The following is a 14,337-nucleotide window of genomic DNA, read 5'->3' as shown; positions in this document are numbered from 1 at the left end:
GTATGCTTTTCTGTAATGATAGATATTAGCTAACTTGAGCTTGTATTAAATTTTCAGCGAAAATGATTGGTGGAACAATCGAGTCGTAGGTTGGAAAGTTGCTTTCAAAACGGCTTCCCCTCGCAATCGTGCGTGACCATAAGTGACCAGTGTCAACAGGAAAATTAACAGCCGGCCTTGTCCATATAATCGATTAATAATTGTCAGGATCGTCCAGTTGACTACAGTGATATTTATTTATTCATACAAAATACTGCCCTGTCATACAAAATATCGAAGTCAATATAAAACGTAATTTCAAGCCATTTGACTGAACTTACAAACAGTTTATAAAAGATTATTGTTGAACGAGACACTGAATTAGAAATAACATTGCAAAAGGTACGAGAATAAGTTAGCAGGTTGTGATGGTCTAGTGGCTAAGTCCGTGCCTGAAGTGCGTGAGGTTGGAAGTTCGAACCCTACCATAGCGGGGTTTTTTTTGTTGAAAATATTTATGATATTAGCAAACAACTTTCAGGAAGGGTTTCTGATCATTTGAAGCAGAAATAATGAGGTAAAATGAAAGAAATCATTTTTTTTATCTTGACCGCTTGTGGTGTTCTATTGAAGATAATTAAAGTTACTCTAGACAACGAAACGCTGATTCCAATTATGTGTATGTCTGGGTATGGTGTAAGAACGGTGTAAAAATTACAAATAATATTATGCCAAAATATCAGGTTTAAAATTCGTAAATTATGGCTGACGCTATCTTATTTTTTAATATATAGGCCTACGCATAAAGAAAAACATTGCAAACGTGTTGCATAGAAATATTTTTAATTGATCATAATACTGACGGGCCTACACCATAGGCCTAACAGAACAAGAGAAAAAAAAAATCGAAATGATGTAGGATTCGAACCTTCAACCTCTCGCACTTCAAACCACGGCGTCAACCACTAGACCATCACAACCTGCTGTAACATACTTGTATCTTTTGCAATCTTATTTCTCATTCAGGGACTCGATCAACAATAATATTTTTAAAACTGCTTTTAAGTTCAGTCAAATGAGGTGATATTACTTTTTATATTGACTTCAATATTTTGTAAGTCAATGCAGTATTTTACTTGAATAAAGAAATATCACTGGAGTCACCTGGACGATTCTGACGATTATTATTCGATATAATGACAAGGCCGGCTGCTATTTTGCTAGTGACACTTGTCACTAACGGGACACGCACGATTGAGACATGGGCCGTTTTGAGAGTAACTTTCCAACCTACGACTCGATTGTTCCACCAATCATTTTCGCTGAAAATTTAATACAAGCTCAAGTTAGTTAATATCTATCATTACAGAAAAGCATAAGACCGGCGTTTGCTCATAGTTGTAGATATAACCATTTTGGTGATCGTGACATGCAATTTTTCTCATTTTCCCGGCCACTTTGGACATGTTCAAGCTTCTTTATTTTCAATATTATTCAACTTTTACTCGTTTTTTGTTCTTTGCACAAATGTTTGGTATCTTATCCGTGATCATGGTGCACAATTTAAGCAAAAAACGACCCGTGTCTCCCATTTCTGGAGCTATTTCGCTAAAACATGTTTGCCGGCCAAATTTTCAACATTTAGTTACGTAACCCGTGTTCACCAACCCGTAAAATTTTTCTATCGAACAAAAGAGGTCACGAAGTTGCCGTCGTACTGAATGTTAAAGATAAAATCAAGAAAATCGAGAATAAAATTTCCTCAAATCAGAAAAAAAAACATAATCTGTCAGAAATTACTGCATGAGATTCGAACCATCAATCTTCTCCACAAGTTCTCTTTATCCTCGCACTATAGTCTAATGCTCTGCTCACTGGGCCACAACATATCAGGTGAATGATTACCGCATTATCATGAACAAGTTTGTTCGATGTGTCGATAGGTTTCACCCTTTAACTACACGTACCCTTAATGATCAGTGATAATAGTCGGCTTTTACAGGGATGGCGCTCTCTCATTTCCATGAACTCCATAGCGCCATTAGGCGAACGTTTACGGTATTTGAGTTAATTTCATATAAAAACTTGTTTTGGTTAGTGACTGTATTATTTAAATGTTTATTTTCTTTATTATAGTTGCGAGCTATATCACCGATGTTTTCATAGTAATGCTGAGTAATGCTGCATCAGCACGTTCAGTTATTTTCCACATGAGTATTTTGTTTTATGCCTGGTAAATCTTATGAGTTCCGTCATTTTGTTTAAATCAAATATCAATATTGTCAGTCTCTGGATCGGGTACATAAAAATAAGTATAGTTCATAGTCCGCACAACTCAAAATGTATAGCACTGATGATATCTAGAGGCTTCTTCATGATAGTTTTGTTTGCCGTTACCCGGATCCCCACGGGGTCACTCCCATTGTGGCCTGTACACCATTCGCGATAATCAACTTTTGAAAAGCACCCTAAACAAGGATTTAACCCTTGGCTAAAACGACACCCTAAACAGGGATTTCATTCCTAACATCAAATTTCATACCCTAAATTTCATTTCCGCGTATTTAGAAATTGCAATTTTGCTACCCTTTTTTCCAATTTTTCATGTTTTTGACACCCTAAACGCGATACGCGCGTATCGTGCCTACCCACGAAAAACGACCCTTTTACGCGTTTTCATTATCGCGGATGGTGTACAGGCCACAATGGGAGTGACCTGCCCCCCGGCGGATTCCTCACCAATACTGAGCCGGGATATAAACATGATAAATAAGTCAAACGGGGAATAAGATGTAAAGTTAGTAGAAGTAATATTTAATATCTATGTAACCATAATACGATGTTGTGATGTGCCCTGAGGAATTTGATTTAATTTAATTATTTAACTTTGTTTACAAGCTGAAAGTATTTCATGAGATGGGAAACCCCCTTGTACGTGCAAGACAATGGTGTGGAAAGTCATTTTGGTATTCCCCAAATTATTGTAAACAAAGTCAGATCTATGTTTGGAACTTGGAAATCCCCAGTTCAGTATATTGCACCATAGTCAGAAAACCCCCAGGAAGTGATGTAATGTGAAAGGTGAATGTGTATAATTAATATTGGGAAATCCCAAGATTGCAGCAATGTTGTGAAAATGTGATTGAAGTAATGGTTTATTAATAGATGATGGGTTTTTGCATGAGTACTGATATAAAAAGCTGGAGGCTTTTGTGGGACTTTACAGAATGCCGTGGGAGATTGAGAAACTCCACGTGTGTGTGATGGTCTTCGTGCTTCAAAAAAGAAGTACATTTTAACCAGTTTATATAGCCAATAATTGAGCTAATTTTAATACAGCAACGAAGAAGACAGCGAGCACACAAAAGTGCTCTTCCTCATCAAAGGATTAAAAGTTCTTCTGTCAAGTTGCTGGAGTTTGCTGGGTTTGTGAAGGCCACGCATCTGTCAAAAACAGCGGAGCTGTGTTAAAGAAACCTGTTCCCTGGAAAAAGAGTGATTGGTGAAAGAAACACCATTTGAGGAGAAAGCAGCGCAAGGAGATATATTTGTGGAGATAGCAGCGCAAAGGAGATTGGAGGAAGCATCATCATTTTCGTATGAGGATTTTATACGCAAGGATTTATAAATGCAAGTGTACTATGGACTTCGCTGATTTTCGCAGGACAAGTGAATAAGAATAAGTATATTACATCAGTCGTCCAGAACATTGCAAGAACTCTAGGATCACCAACAAGAAGACAGCTGGTTAAGGTAGAAACATCGGCTACGGTGTCATGCACAGATTTGGTTTAAAATGATACAGGATATGTAGTTGGGTGAGAAAAACTTGCCTGCCAAGTTTTAATTTTTGCCAACAAAGCGTTTTTGAGTTATGCCATTTTTTATCATTAGAAAGCCCCATTGACTTTGCACATAAAGTGGTTTTGACACTAAGCCTCGTTCACTAAAATTGGTAAAAGTTTGAAAATGGATGCTATGTTTAAATATTATTTTTTCTCCTTTCTATCCCATTTATAGAACTGGTTTTTGGATCATTTTATTACAAAAATGTTACCAAATAATATTAGCGACTAATTTCCAATATATTGGTCAGTAATATAGGGGATATTTGAAGGTAATGTTAGTACTTGCTCAAATTTTCTTGATTTGATCTAGAAACACTGAATGACCCAATTTCATAATTATTGTCTGAGCTAACCATAGGGCCAATTGTAACAAACAAGGTGTCATATGAAAGGTTATTACATTTAGAAACTTTTCTCGCCAGCTTTTTTTAATAAAGTGTTTTTATTTTAAGTTATGGGTGTTTCTAGATTTCCCTAATTTAAAAATAGAAAAAATGATTTTTCTCAAAAAATAAACACTTTATCCAAAAAATCTGGCGAGAGAATTTAGATATTAGGCTTATTAACCACCCCACAAACTATGGAGACCATATCACATTCCCTCTAGGCTAGCAATAATTATTAGTAGAAAAAATTAGGGAATTTTCAAAAAATAAAGAAAAACATAAGAATTGTTTAAATTTTCATGAAACATTAAAAATCAGTGGAGTAAAGACTTATCTTCAGTTGGTTATATATTTGAAATGGATACATAATTCTGATTTGAAATAGTGGCTATTTTCCTGCATGTGTCTATTATCCGATGCTCCTACTTAAGTACTGATAATAGTAAAACTGTCATTGTGTGATTTTATTGTATATGCGATAGTGTTATTATATGTACCAATCATACTCTGTTTTCAATTAAAGACTTAGATTTTGTTAGCTTAAACAAACAGTGTATTTGTGTTGTGCATTCGTGTGAGTTCGGGAAAAAGGGTGATTTTGGCCTTGAGTCAAGTACGACTCGTAACAATGTTAACTCGGCAGATCTCCAATCATATACTGTTTGATACAACATAATTAATATACAATTAGAATATGTGTGAGACTAGGAGATGAACTCACTCTGATTGGCCCAAAGTTATGGTATGTGAGCAGGAACATAATAGCTTCCTCAAACATGGCCTAAGAATGTGTGATGTCAATATTGCAAGGTTTTTGCATTGTCTTGATGGTTCTGAGAAATCATCATGTCTTGGAATCAAACTATAATACAATTGTAGCAATATTCAATTAACCTAATCTTAATAAGTGTATGGAGGACAATATTATCAAACGCTTTAGGGGTGGTGCAATAATTATGTGTACCCCGGGGTGAATTATAGGGGGGGGCAAAGATTTTTGGCAGGCCAGAAGGGGGGCAAGCATTTTTGGCAGGTCAAAAGGGGGGTCAAGCGATTTTTGGCAGGTCGAAGGGGGTGGGCAAGCAATTTTTGGCACAGATATTTTGGGTACCGTTTCTATATTACGCCCTAAAAAGGTGTAGGAAAACGTTAGGAACACGTTTAAATATGCAAAATTTCCTGCTCGCCGCGCTCGCATTGTATGATAAGACAATTTAAGGTTTTAAATTCGGGTCCCCCAAAATCTTGCATGTGTAAGGGGGGGCAAAGATTTTTTGGCACTTCAAAGGTGGGGGAACAGTTTTTTTGGCACGTCGAAAGGGGGGGGCAAAGATTTTTTGGCACGGCCAAAGGGGGGGCAAGCGATTTTGGCAGACCATTTTGAGAATTCACCCCCAGGGTACACATAATTATTGCACCACCCCTTAACAATATCATAATAAATCATTGCCGTCATCAGAGTAAGTCATACACCTACTATTACACAGTGGCGTAGCCAGGATTTTGGACCCGGAGGGGCACAACTTGTAAATGTATCAACGGAAATATTTTTCGCCGACAGAAGTTGTGATTTGTTGACCCAAATTTTGTTTGCATTGTTTGAAAAAGTGAAGAGCAAAAAAAAAAAAAAAGGATATTAGGCGGTACCAACAGAAAAACACATAATTTTTATATATAATTCACAATTTTTCATGGTTTTTGTATAATTCCTTTTTTCTGTCACCCTGGGTAAAAAATAGTCTATTGTGAACCCAATTTTTTTTCATCAACCCCTTCCGTCTACTGACGGCCTTACATGAACCGACGGCAATGACGAGCGGCCCCCCCACTGGCTACGCCACTGCTATTACATGTAGTATAATGACTCTTGTTATAATTGTATTAAATGATGAATTCATTTATTCATTCCTTTCTTTCTTATTAAATATATTATTTAATTAATATATAAATGAATTGAAATAAATAAATAAATAAATAATTTAATTAATTAATTAATTAATTAATATTAATTAATAATTAATTTACTAATTAACTAATTATTCCTTCAATCCATTAATTTTTCTCCTTTCTTGCGTAGATATCTTACCATTCCCAGAATCCTTTGCGACATGATATATCCCCTCATCTTATTAATGACACTCCTATTACTTTGTACAGGTTCCCTTTTTTTGTATTTTGAGAATAGACTGGTTAAACATGGGTCGATAGTCAAGAAATTAACATATTTTGCAAGATCTGGACGTGCTCTGGTGATCATAGGTACATTTTTGTTAGTATCGGCCCATGTTGCGCTAGATAGCAAATCGGTACAGAAAATAGAAATTGGGAAATGCATTGTGGGAAGTGTAAGATATCTTCTCTGAGGGCGCACCAAAGTTATTGCAGTACCACTACACACCAGACCCTAGAAGGGGTCTATGTACACACAGACAAACAGGAAAAGTCAATATTTTGAGATTTCTCGCCTGTCACTCAAAGGATCATATTTAGATATTTATGAAGTATTTAAGTATAAAGAAAAAGATAAAAACGCATTAATCTTTGTTCAATTCTGAAGAGAAAACATTAAGGAATCATTAATTTCAATTACTCGCTACAAAGAACCATGCAATCATATCACACATAGAAAGAAATGATACGAGGAAAAAGGGGGAGATAACAAAAAGAACAAACGAAAGAAATGAAGAAAGAACAAAGAGAGAGCGAGAGAGAGAGATAGAGAGAGGGAGAGAGTGAGAGAGGGAGAGTGAGTGAGAGAGAGAGAGAGAGACAGAGAGAGACAGAAAAGGAAAGAGATATATCATGAAGTAAAGAAAGATAAAAGGGACGAACGAACGAAAGAAAGAACTTAAAGATAGGAAGGAAGAAAGAAAGAAGTAAAGAAAGAATGAAAGAAAGAATGAAAGAAAGAATGAAAGAAAGAATGAAAGAAAGAATGAAAGAAAGAATGAAAGAAAGAATGAAAGAAAGAATGAAAGAAAGAAAGAAAGTTAAGGGGGGCCCTGAAATTTTCCTGGAAAAATCGAGTTTAGGCCTATATGATGCTTTTCTATGGGGTTAACCCATAATTTTTATGTCAAAAAGGGGGCCCCTGAAATTGTCGAGGTCTGTAAAGGGGGGCCCCGAAAAATGTTCGCGATAATTTTTTTTGCATCAGGCCCCCCCTTACAAGTGTTTGTGAACGGTCCCTTAGGGTCCCTTCTACACCTACAATAGTGAAAAAGATTTTTTAATAATTTTGTAAGGGTGCCATAGGGGTTAAAAATAGCCTGACCAAAGTTACCCGGCATTTGGGGCAACTTTGGTCAGAGTATTACATTCCATGAAGATAAAAAATCAAAACTAGACACAGAGCACAGCCCTTAGCCAGAAATCTATTGATTTCAAAAGGGCCCATTTATTTCCATTTTTCACTGGGACTTAGTGCAAAGGGGCCTCAAAAAGCCCTTCTATACTATAGGCCTATAGAAAATATTCCCGGGGGGCACTCAACTTTAGAAGTGACGTGTATGTGCCTACCGGCGTCGCAAAGTAGGGGCATATCGGGTACAAAGCGTTAGTTTAAAATAGGGAGTCATTGGGTACAAACAAAATAAAGAAGGGGCCATTGGGTATAATATTTTTTTTAAAAGGGGGTCATTGAGTATAAGATTTCAAAAAATTTTTGAAAAAATGAAAGTTTTGGCATAATTTTGAAAAAATTGAGCAAAATTTGAACGTTTCGGCATTATTTTTTGGCATTTTGATGACGGCTATTCTAGAAAATCTAGAAAACAAGGGGGTCATTGGGTAGACGCAACCAAAAAAGGGGGTCATTGGGTAGCCGCAACTAAAAAAAAAGGGGGGTCACATAGTGCACTTACGTCCACGGCGAATTCACCGTGACCTTTCCAGCCATAAACCCGCTTATTGAAGATTAAACCGATATATGCAGTACTAAACCATTATATTATACAAATATTGACTGCTATGAGGGGCATGGTTAAAATTATAGGCCCAAGGTGATCTCAAAACCATGACTATGCCCCGAGGCGTAGCCGAGGTCATAGTCATGGTTTTGAGATCACCGCGGGCCTATAATTTTAACCATGCCCCGAATAAAAAGCAGTCAATATTTGTTTTATATACCAAATCTTAAGATTCTTGTCATCTGTTTGGTTAAAAGCATCGATTTTGGGAAGAGAAATTAATAGTTTCAATGCGAACGGCACACAGATTACAATCTGCGCTTTCTGCGTAATTATAGCGCGTGAAAACATTAACGCGTGCGTAATATCATTTACGCTGGGAAAAACGCGCAGTTTGATCGTGACGCACGTGACCGGTCCACAGTTCATTTCCATGGACCGGTCCATAGTTCATTTTGCGGGCATGGTTAATTCAATGACTGCACTTTCAACCAATCAGATGACAGGAATCTTTATGAGGTATATAAAGTAATCTATTGTCCAATGCAAATTTATTACCACCTGATAATATTGATCCAATGAGCGACCGAATTGTCCGCTACGGACGACTAATCCAATCGATAATGACTCTATCATGACATGTACGAACGGAGCTCGAGCCCCACTGACCGAGTTTTGGGATATTTTTCACTGGTTTGCAGCTGTTTGCTGTCATTTACTCATCAAGGCGGAGTACCGTTATTATAAGGACTATATGCCAATTATTTAAAGATTGACATGTAGAGAATAAGCCATAATTGATTGACAGAAAGTACTAAATGTGTACCTATGACGGTTTTATGACGCCAAAAATACAATCAAAAAATGGCTGTCCGGTGAAGTAAAATGTGCATTGTAATAACACGGCGAGTTTGGATAGATGATAGGATTTCTTTTTAAAATGTATGTTCCCTCGTTATTAAAGCTTGTACCGGGTTGAAGATTCAGATATTTGGAAAAGAATAAGTAATTGAAACAGAGAGAAAGTACTAAAATCATAGCTATTATACTTTTTAATATATGATACATCCCCAATAGCCACGACACAGCGCTACCAGTAGGGTTCAATTGCCTATTGTGAGTGCCCCTGTGTTGTGTGCATACATGTAGTTAACAATAACTGCATGATGATCGGGTATGACTTTTAAAAAAAGGGGGTCATCGGGTATAATCGACTTCAAAAGAGGGGCCTATTGACAGGCACATACCGTCACGTCCAAAGTTGAGTGCCCCCCCCCCCCCCGGGGAAAATAATAAATGATTTCTGCATGCAAGGAACTGTAGAATGTCAAGTAGTCTTAAGTTCAGCTGGATATTCAATTTCAATATACACGACCTCACTCATAAATTAAATGTAGTTATAATTTATGTAGCCGATGCATATGTGCAAAACGTCATCCTACTATGTAATTTTTGGCAGAAGAAGCATTTTGAAGATATTTGGTTATAATTATACTGAAAATGACACCTTAATGACCTTTGACCCCAAATCTGTGAATACCCTATAAACACTGGACATAGCCGATGCATATGTGCAAGTGACGTCATTGTAGGATGGGCACATATCTGAGGAAACTTACAGAGAGGCGGCAATCATATCTGAGAAAATTTATAGAGAGGCAGCAATGAGGATTTTATGGGAACAAAAGTTATGAAGGAATTCAGTGTATCAATACTAATGCCACTAGAGGACAAACTGGAAAATATTGAGGAAATTTAAAAAGAAGAACCATAAAGCGCTGAACAAGTTGTTCTCCCTCTGACAAAAATGAAAGAGGAAATGGGGGGGGGGTAAAGGAAAATAAAAGGGGAAATGAGCCTCTGTCCCACCAATATTGACCCCAAACTAGTGCAAAATACCATTTTTTTGCGTCACTCTAAAAATACACAATATGTTAACATTCTCATCTTTTGAAGTGCAGAATAAAGCTATTTAATATGCATGGTACAATAAATTGAGGAAATCTTTAGCCTAAAAACCTTGCTCCTGAGGAAGAAATCACAATTTGCACCCCTGGCTAGCGGAGACAAGCTTGAGGGGAAGGGGTTGCTGGCAGAGGGATTGTCTCCCCTCGAGTTCTGTAAACTTTTACAAATCACGCGTTAAAATCACGCATTTTACTGACTCATTTCTCGGGACTCATTTTTGACGTTAAAGCAATAATGTGTGATTTGCATAAAGAATAGATTCATATTTAAATGTATGTTTCACTGATCACATTATCCCCTTTTAATTTCCAAAATATCTTTGCCTCACCACCCTTTTGCACATGCCAAATTTTTGGGATCCAATTTGCAAACCTTAAATCCGGGGGGGGGGGGGCTCTTCAAAAAATTGTACAGGGATGTGCCACGCAGACTTTCGGATGCTGACTTTGGCTCTAGGCCTATACCTGCATTTTGCTGTTTTTGCTACCCATCAGTATACCAATTTTCAACAAAAATCACCCAAATTTGCCCTAATTTAGCGCTTTTAAGGGCACTTTTGCCATAACGCAACGCAGTGAGCAGGCAAATGTGCACATTTAAGCATGTCCGTACCGCGTGTGAATTCGACAGAAGCAAAAGGAATTGGATTTCTTGTACATCCAAAACTTTCCGATTATGTCACAGAAATAAAAAGCTACTCCAACAGAGTAGCTGCACTGAACCTTCACTTGACAGGAAAGACCTAATAAGCATCATCCAAGTGTATGCGCCCACTAGCGAGTACGATGATGAGATAGTAGAAATATTCTATGAAGATGTGAGTATGGCAATAGAAGCCAACAAAGGAAAGTATACCATTGTAATGGGCGATTTTAATGCCAAAGTAGGAGAATGCCAACCAGATGAAGAGGCCATCATGGGAAAATTTGGTTATGGACAGAGAAATAAAAGAGGTGAAATGCTACTGGAATGTGCAGCACAGCATAAACTGGTTATAGGCAACACATTCTTCAAGAAAAATAAAAACCGCTATTGGACATGGGAAAGCCCCGATGGACACACCAGAAACCAAATAGACTTTATTCTCAGTAGCCAAAAGGGAATTATCCAGGACTGTGGAGTTATCACAAAGGTAGATATAGGAAGTGTTCACAGAATGGTAAGGGCTAAATTTCAAATCAGCAAAAGACTAGCCAGGCTTAAATTTATCAGAAATGAAAAGAAAAGCAAGATTAACATCGACTAAGAGAGAAGAGGTCAGAATTCCAGTTGGAATTGAAAAATCGCTTTGAGGGACTAGACATTGAAGAGTTGGATTTAGACCAAAAATACCAAACTATATCCAGCACTGTGATGGAAGTGGCAGCAGAAGTAGCTCCACAAGAGAAGAGGAGGATGAAGCAAACAACTGAGGAGGACAAAGAGATTGAGGCCCTGGACAGAAGGAGGAAAGAATTAAGAGAAATTATCGACAAATCAATACCTGAAAAGAGCGAATACAGGGAGCTCGTCAAAACTGTGAGGAAAAAACGTAGACAGAGGAGCAGAAAGAAGAGAAAAGAACAAATAGAAATCATTCTCAAAAGTGGAAGAGGACCTCAGCATATTGCAAAGCTGAAACGGAAGAAATCAAGAATGCACCAAATGAGACAAAAAGACGGTGTCTTAACAAATGACAGACAAGAGATACTTAATATATGCGCAGACTTTTATCAAGACCTGTATAGCTCCAAATCAAATGAGGCAAAACCAAATACAATATCACCAGACATATCAGCCATCCCAAGTATAACACAAAAAGAAGTGGAAATGGCTGTATTAGGAGATGAAAGACAGCAAAGCACCAGGAACAGATGACATTACTAGTGATATAATCAAGATTGGAGGAGAGGGGATTACTCAACATTTAGTTGGACTCTATAACCAAATATTGGATGAAAAAGGATACCAGTTTGCTGGAAAGAGGCAAAAGTGATTCTCCTTTACAAGAAAGGTGAAAAAACAAACATTAAAAACTACAGACCTATCAGCCTGTTATCACATGTTTACAAAATTTTCACAAGGATAATACAGAACAGAATTAAAGGAGTGCTTGATGAAAACCAACCAAGAGAACAGGCAGGCTTCAGAAGTGGATATTCAACAGTAGACCATCTGCATGCCATCAACCAACTTATTGAGAAGGCAAATGAATATAATTTGAAGCTATGCATTGGATATATAGACTATGAGAATGCCTTGCCGTCGTTTTATCTTTTCAGTTTCTGTTTCCGTATCCGTAATAGTTTTTGTAAGTCATTGTTATTCTGAAGTGGTAGTCTCCTAGGTGTGACCAATCTTTTATTCTAGCCTTTTGTTAGTTACTGAAAATTTGAAGCTCGTGAATTTCAGTTTTCGTGTTGGTAAGTTACATTGATTTTTTACATAAAACCTTGAGATGTGCGGTTGGGTGCTAATCTAGACAAAAGAAGAGTCTAAATTTTACGGTCCTAAATTCGCGGTAAATTGTACGGCTTCAATTGACTTGTGTTTGGTGTATTATGCACTTACGCCTAGACGTAAGTGGCTCGTAAAAATTGTCTTGCATTGAAATATATACTAACCATGTTGCCAAGTTATAAGCAAAAGTCTTTCATATTGGCGATGAAACGAGCGTATGAAATAGTCAAATATCTCCCAATGAGGCGCGTACAAGTGGTGATTTGATAATCATGTTTTATATTGAAATGCAATACAAAAGAATTGCATTGGAGCAAAGATAATGTATTCTATTCATTCGTACCAATGGCAAGCTAATCTACTTGGTTGGGCCTATATGCAAGACTCGGGTTTATTTTAAATGTTTATTTTTGCAGAGCTTATTTTCAGTCATGGATCATACTGATAAATTTCGCAAGGGAGAGGGAGGGAGGGAGGAGGGAGATACTTGAGACTGAACAAGTGAGAGTGGGAGGGGCTGAGGAAGAAAGAGAGGAGAGGGATAGACGGAAAGACTAGAAAGAGAAGAGAAAGCTCCAGAGGAGAGAGTAGGGACCGGGGAGGGAGGGGGAGCCTGATCATGGGGGGGGGGGGCAGGAGGAAGCAAAATAGGGAGATAAACAATTGATACGAGGGAAGTGCGACACTGTGGCCCTGCACAAGTGCATTGGGGCGCGACAGGCGCATAAGCGGAAATTTGTGATTTAAGGGCTTATTTTCAACGTTTTTACAGAAAAAAAAAGTGGACATTATCATTCGGATTGGAATACATTTTGTCATATTAATATAGATCAATTTAGCAATGCAAAGACGAGAGGGCGCTAGACCATTAAAAATATCGGTCTTGTCTCTCCCGCTTTTATTGACATAGGCATCTGCTTCTATTGAAATAAGCTGATTGGTACTTCAAAGGGAACAATGAAGTCAGATTACAGTAAACTTATTGAATCACTTGCGTTTTCGTATCTGAACAATAGACTTACGGAAACTGAAAAGATAAAAAGACCCTTTGACTCAGTGGAACATAAAGACCTCTTTACAACACTACGTAAAGTTGGAGTCAATGAAGGTTATGTCCAAATTCTCGAGGACATATACACAAATGCCACAGCCAAAATCCACATTGAAAACGATGTTTCAAAAACAATCAGAATAATTCAGCGTGGTGTGAGACAGGGAGATACAATATCTCCCAAAATATTCACTACAGCAATGGAAGATATATTCAGAAAGCTGAACCTACAGGAGAGAGGGATCAACATAGATGGCGAGAAGCTAACAGATCTGAGATTCGCAGATGATGTAGCCTTGGTGACAAGATCAGTAAAGGATATGGAGGTCCAGTTAAGGGGGTACTACACCCCTGGCCAATTTTGTGCCTATTTTTGCATTTTTCTCAAAAATTATAACACATTGGTGACAAGTAAGATATGTATATTATAGGGGCAAGGACTGCAACTACTGTACTGAAAATTCGGAAACTCAAAGCAAGTAGTTATTGATTTATTGATCAAACATTGGTTTTCCCCTCATTTTTGACTGTAACTCCACAACTGTTGTCTGTCCTGAAATATAAATTTCCAGTGCAGTAGTTCTAGTCCTTGCCCCTATAATATTCATATCTTACTTGTCCCCAATCCGCTATAGTTTTTAAGAAAAATGCAAAAATAGGCACACAATTGGGCAGGGGTGTAGTACCCCCTTAAATGATCTGAATAAAGGAAGTAAAAAGATTGGACTGAACATACACAAGGGCAAAACAAAATATAT

General features: G+C 37.5%; 1 protein-coding gene across 1 annotated transcript; it reads left to right on the top strand.

Annotated features, from left to right (window-relative positions):
- The first annotated feature begins 10,912 nt into the window (after window positions 1-10,912).
- Window positions 10,913-11,335, top strand: LOC140149628 (craniofacial development protein 2-like). The gene has a single exon (XM_072171707.1). It carries the CDS (start codon window positions 10,913-10,915, stop codon window positions 11,333-11,335), a length of 423 nt encoding a protein of 140 aa, XP_072027808.1.
- The last annotated feature ends 3,002 nt before the right edge of the window (window positions 11,336-14,337 follow it).

Source organism: Amphiura filiformis, chromosome 4, assembly GCF_039555335.1.
Source record: "Amphiura filiformis chromosome 4, Afil_fr2py, whole genome shotgun sequence".
Classification (NCBI taxonomy): Eukaryota; Metazoa; Echinodermata; class Ophiuroidea; order Amphilepidida; family Amphiuridae; genus Amphiura; species Amphiura filiformis.
This window is presented reverse-complemented; position numbering and strand designations above follow the sequence as displayed.